We start from the raw sequence: 6,466 nt of genomic DNA on the forward strand, positions 1-6,466 counted from the left end.
TATATAATCCACAATAAAAATATAATTTCATACAAAATCCTATTACTATAACAACAGAGGATTTGAAACATTCTTGAGCATATTTAAATAGATGTACAGAAAAATGTATTGCATTCATTTTCGTTAGCTCAAGCACATCTACACCTCGGTTTCGTTTTATTTGGAACAAAATGGCATGGTGTTTAATTTGTCCTGTAAACGGTGGAAAGCTAATATATTTACCCACAACATAAAAACAATTTGCTCTAGCCTAACACAAAGCCTGCTACTCGGTGCCAACGAGTACTTGGCATCCGAACAGGCTGTGCTCATTGTATCTGCACGCTGTGGCACCTAAATCTCAGTCCTGTACTACAAGCAAAAGCTAACGAGCCCTGCTGCTGCACACTAATGATGCTGTTCCAAATGAACAGTAATTAAGGACTAATCACTCACAGTCACTGTTTAAAAAAAAAAAAAAAGAAAAAGCTTTAATTTGTCTTCACAGAGGACCAGGCACATCAATGCTCATCATCGTTAATAACAATCCCCAACTTCCGAACACCCCCTCAGTCCAGCCACTAAGACCCTGGGCTCTGCAGGCTTGGTTGCCGAATTAATCAGTGCCCCTGCACATAAATATACCACAACAGAGCATGGTGTGACATTTGCTTGAGAGGGAAACACAACAGCGAGCTTCTCCGCAAAGAGCGGGAGATTGGCACAGGCCTCCATAATGGAGTGCCACTGTGAGTCCTGATTTGATGGGTCCTTCGGTGTGTCCTGACTGCTGTGTTACTGACTTCGATGTTCCCTTTAAAGAAAGGTCTAAAACACACTTTGATGGATTCCATGCAATAACCCATTCATAATTATATTATTTAATTAAAATCCAAATGGAGCACATGTTTTTGTGTCACTATAAACATTTCCCAAGGAAAATACATGCTTTGCTTGATAAATGAGTTACAGTTCCTCTTAAGAGATGTTCAATATAATAATTATCACACATTTCACATGGAAATACTGTAGCTTCAATTTGTTTTTTAATATGCATTTTAAATAATGGTCAAGCAGCATCAGAAGCTCATATTCCAGTATATGCCTCTGACTAGCCTAAGATTAAAGAGATGTAAATGAACATACACTGAACTGCAAAATATTCACGATTGTTCCACCTTTTATATGATCTCACAATAATTGAAAACATGTTTAATAGGAAAACAGCAAGGGTAGCAAAATCTAAAATGTGCTTGATATCTCCATTAGTCTAAGATTTGAGGAAATCAATTTCAGCCTGACTCAGATTCCATCATCTCCCATCTGTAATTTATAATGGCTGTCAGGCCTCCCCAGCATAAATCTGGCAGACTGAAGCACAGTACAGCAGTTTGTCTGAAGTGTTGTTGATTGCTGCTGGTTTAATAACCATTCTGGAGATTTGTACATGTCAGACACTTCTTAGCAATTCAATCATCTGAGCCAGAGCAGATTTCACTCACTGTCTTTTAAAAAAAGGCAACCAAGATAAAGCTGACTTGTACAGCGAAGACTGTACATCCTTCCTTTGTAACAACACAGCATCACAATAGAAAACTGCCCATTGCTGATTGCAATTGATTTTTTTCTTCTACATTACTCATAAGCCATTTGGAGGATCTAATCATGCTTTGATGTCATGACTACCATGTTTGGGCACTCGGTCACAATCTGACTAGGCTTTACATGCCTGTGAATCACTTATGCTTGTCTGTTATAACTCACTTATCAATACTTATTGTGACAGCTTTAAATATTGCACTGCAGTATGCATTCGTTTCTGTATATAGCTGCATTTTAGCAAATGTTTTGGCTACCTCTGTTACATATACAGTCGTAACAGGAAAAGGCTATAGTGTACTGATATCTATCTGTCTATAACTTTTCAATTTGTCCCCGGGCCAACAACCTGTGTCCCACACAATATGCAAACATACAGAAGGTCACAAAGAACAGTAACCTGCATTTTCCAGCCTTATAACAAGACCATATTTGGTTTAAAAGGATAAGTGCAGGCACTATCACACATTATCTCATGGTAACTGCTTTTTTATGACTTCTATGTCACATGTGAAATTCTTTAAACTGTACTATTTAAATCAGATGAAGGGAAGTTCACCAGCAGCCTGGTCAGAGCTTACAGGAAAGATAGAATAGAGAAACTGATCTAATAGCTTTAATTAAAAATAATTAAACTTCGGTATGTCCCCATGGTGTTCACAGACTAACATTTGTGGCACATATTTTTTTGATTTTTCGATTCACAGAACTACGATATACTTATTTAATGTATTCAACTAATGATATGGCAAAAAAACTGAATGAATATAGTGCATAAAAAGCATCAAATAGGAAATAACTGTGTGAGGAGGGGAAATGTGCAAGAAGGATTAAATCAAAAATAAAGAGCCACAATTTTTTTCAATCTGTGTTTGTCTGGACTGCAAATAGACAGGTCCAATTTAGCAACATTAACACTGTCGACTCTGATCAGTTGCTCCTGTTCCCAGCTCTATAAGGGAAGCAGTCTTTCGCGAAGAACACACACAAATCCAATTATTTTCTAATTGAGTGTCGCAAGCCTCATTGATTACAATTTAGGCTGGGGAATAAAAAGAACCGTGAAGCGGCAGACGCAGAAATGAGCCACATAACCCTGCAGGAGTCTGTGTGTCACATGTTAATTCTGGGGTCAGAGGAGCAATTCCACTGTGACGCACTGTTGATTTATCTACACATAAAGGCTTCTGGTCTTCAAAAGGTAATGTCTATATTCAGTTCAGCTAGCCCAGTCATATGCAAGTAGCATAAGGAAAGAAATAAAGCATAAATGTAGTATTCAGTATTCAGTATCATGGGCAGAAGGACCTTGAAGTTATACTGATAAAAGAGCAAGATAAATGTATTTGGACCATCTCACAACTTTCAAACGGCAAACTGACATACCTTCACAAAATATTTCAGATGGCATACATTGAGATTCTGAGATGCTAAGAACTGCTTTGCAAGAAGAAAAGATTGCTTTATTTATGAGCGTATGCTTGATTTATGCTGATTAATTTCAATGCGTTTGCCCTTTTACCCAACTAGATCTGTAGCACCTGACAGAAGACATAAAGTGCCAGTTTAATGAAGATGTTAAAAGAAACTTTGAAAGAAAATCAGTTTCTTTAGTCCTAGACAGAGAGCAGGAAAACTCTGTAGGGATTTGAAGTAGGTATTTGGTATGGAAAAAAGTCAACACAAGCAACAACTTCAAATGATAAATTAGGTTGAGAGGATTCAAGTGGAAATGCATTTATCACAAATTATTTACACAGCAATTTGTGTGTGCTTGGGACAAAGTGTGTAACTATGCTGATTCACTGTGATCCTTCAAAAAGGAGTTAGGCTAGGTTCTTGAATAAGCTACTAGTAACTTGCAAACAAATAATGCTGGCCAAGAGTAGTAGAAGTGCCTTAACTCACATGTGTGTCAGGAAAAGGCTCAGGACTCTGTACAGGGGTGTCTTCAGAGGAGGGGAAGTGGAGGCTGGCCTCACTGGGCAGGCGGTGTTGTCGGGGTGATGAGAGGTCACTTCTGGGGGTGGGTGGCAGGCTCTCACTGGAGGTCTCGGGCTTCAGCTCAGGGGAAGTCCTTCTTTCTGGCTCTGGGTCAGGCTGCGGGTCAGGCTGTGGTTCTGGCTATTAGGTCAGACAGTGATGAGAGAGAGTCGTTCCTTGACATAATTTTTATCATTATGTGGTAAACATTTCATGACCTTCTGTAAAGGGAGGCTGACACAACCAAAGTTTGGGCATTCTTTCCAGGTTAGTGACTAACGCCTGCATGGCAGGGACTGTGCAAGACCAGCAGTAAGTACAGCTGACCTGTAGCTCTATAGTCAATTTCCAACTATACATTGTAATAAACTTAATTAAGGTACAAGAGCACAGGCTCAGCTACAAAGATATCAGCAGATGCATGAAAATATGCAGGAGAGACCTATTGTGTACCTGTGGAGTTGGGGAGTTTGGAGGTTGAGAGACTGTGGGTTGAGGCAGATTGTCTTCGGGGGATGGGGGCTTGGAGGACCCCAGGATTAAGGGTGGCACTTGGAGCATTCCTGGTCTAGGGGAGGGAGCTCCAGGCGTGGGCCCAACACTCTTGTCCTCCTCCTGTATGGAGGGCATGCGTGAGGTGCCACTGCCGTCCTCGGGGGGCGGACAGGTCTCGTGAAAAGACACCGTGTAGGTCAGGCGACCGCAGTGCATAGCCAGGTAGTCGTTGTGGACGCGCAGCAGAGCCATGATCCCGCTGTACTGGTAAAGCTTCTCTTCCCGGCGGGCATACAGGTTGATTCGGGGGGCGTTAGTGCGTGGGTAGATGGCAAAGAAAGCCTCGCCCGCTTTGGCGCCATCCTTCGCCTTCGAGTCGGTCAGCCGCATGGCCTCCACCTTCAGACGCACATCGTGGTTTTTATCATTTTTGCAAAATCCTTGGATGAAAAAAAAAACAAAAAGCAAAAGCAGATCCAGTAACTCCAAAACACAGTTATTTCTAGCTTGGCAAACTTCATGTGAATCAGGAAAATCTTCCTGCAGTGACACTTTTTTATTATTTATTTGAAAGGGGATGTTTCTTATTTTACTAAACTAGAATCTAGTTCGTATAGGTTCGTACAGTTTGTTCATGAACTAAAATAATTAATAGTGGAGGGACCAAAAATACGTTTGTTTTCCCTCAGAATGGTCAACTTCTCACATGATGTTTTGTTGTGAGGAGGCCTATCAATTTATAAATATAAATATCTGGAAATGTATGTCTAATAAATTTGCATACTGTGACTTGTGTTCCAATTATAATCCTTTCCTGTATGTGTCTGAAATACAATTATAATTGAACGCATTTTTTCTTTCCCGAAACTCTGTACATCAGTGTCACGGAACATATTCACTATTGTTCCACTTGGTTACAGCTCTTTCAGATAAGCCTACCGCAATAGGATGTCTGCAAATGACACTGACATCCATTAATTATCATTTAATTATAACAAAGAAAGCTCTCACCTACCATGGAAAATGTGTAAAAGAGGAGGGCTTATCAGCACTGAAAGATTCTAACAATAGCATGTAAGATCTTATCAGCAGTGGTTGAACTAATGGTCTTGAACTAACTAATACGTACATTCATTTCAGTTATTAATTAACATACATTTTTGGCAAGAATGTATAAAACCGATATATACATCACCTGTGTTGATTTTTCCCTTCCTGAAAATACATACCTAGACTTTTGAATTGTTAATACCTTGTTTGAACTGCAGGCTTAACCCCCAAGGCTATCAATTTGTACAGTCATTATTCATAGGTAATAATTTTAGGCTTATATATTTCTCTTCAAATTCTAAACACATTTCTCTCCAATATCTCTGATATCCATGGTGAAAACATGCTTATGGCTGTTTCTAGACAGAATCAGACATGATCATGGGGCGCATAGCCAACACAATTGACTTCCATGCAGGGTGAATAAATCAATAAGTCTCATTATACTAAATCAATCAAATGATACAGCAGACGCCCAATAGATCTATAGATTCTGACATTTAACAGCGCTGGGGGGCTTACCTTTGGGCAGAGTGAAGGCAAACCTATAGCGCTGGCAGGTGTAGACCTCGTCCAGGCCGGCCTGCTCGATGGTGTCCGTGGTCCCCGTGCACATGTAGAGGACTTCGCCATCGTTCACCCGGAGCTGCACACCATCTCCAGAGCCCTCGAGCAGGGCGTTCTCCACAGTGAGCCTCAGCACATACTTCCCCAGCTCGTTGAACTGTACATTCACAATCTCAAACTTAAAGTCCAGCTCCTTCTCCTCAATCTTGAGACGACTCTTCTGCATGTTGCCAAAGGATGACCCTCGGAAGTTGGATTAAAGGCCTGGTTCTGGAGCGGGAGTGCAGTTTATACAGATATCTCCTCCTGCAGGAAATTTGAGACGAACAACATTCTCACTGCTCGTAGCTCCAGTACTGTATCTCAGGGCATGTATACACTAGAACACTATTTAAATGTGATTGTCAGTTGTTGCTGTGTGGTTCTGAAGATTGTATTTCCTTTAAGAAATCAAATATATCAAAGTTTTTCCCACTGCAAAGCCCAGAAAACCTTCCCCTATTCTGTCTATAAATGTATGTAGTCACTCAAACGGATAAAAGAATAGCTGAAAAGTGACTATAACTTCCTACAACTGTTAAAGTCATAAATAAAATGTTTATAATTATACACAGATATGTATAAAAACAAATACATTGAGTTAAAAAAGAGACAGATTTCTGTATTTTTCAGAAGTGAATTCATCATGGCTCCAAAGCACCTCCATACAGTCCTGTTACAAATTAAAGGAATCACTTCAACCTGGTTACCAAGCTAAACAATCAACCCTCGCATTTATTCCAGTTTTAGGGAC

General features: G+C 40.2%; 1 protein-coding gene across 1 annotated transcript in view; it reads right to left on the bottom strand.

The window, feature by feature from the left end:
* ccdc33 (coiled-coil domain containing 33) overlaps positions 1–5,992 on the bottom strand; it is a 94,870-nt gene extending 88,878 nt beyond the window's left edge. Inside the window, exons 1-3 of the mRNA XM_066701770.1 lie at positions 5,629–5,992; positions 4,015–4,496; positions 3,487–3,702 (exon numbers count right to left, since the gene is read on the bottom strand). Of these exons, the coding sequence (XP_066557867.1) occupies positions 3,487–3,702; positions 4,015–4,496; positions 5,629–5,899 (969 nt within the window). The 5' untranslated portion in view covers positions 5,900–5,992. The remainder of the gene's footprint in view (positions 1–3,486; positions 3,703–4,014; positions 4,497–5,628) is intronic.
* Between the last annotated feature and the right edge of the window lie 474 nt (positions 5,993–6,466).

This window comes from Amia ocellicauda, chromosome 4, assembly GCF_036373705.1.
Source record: "Amia ocellicauda isolate fAmiCal2 chromosome 4, fAmiCal2.hap1, whole genome shotgun sequence".
NCBI classification, from domain to species: Eukaryota; Metazoa; Chordata; class Actinopteri; order Amiiformes; family Amiidae; genus Amia; species Amia ocellicauda.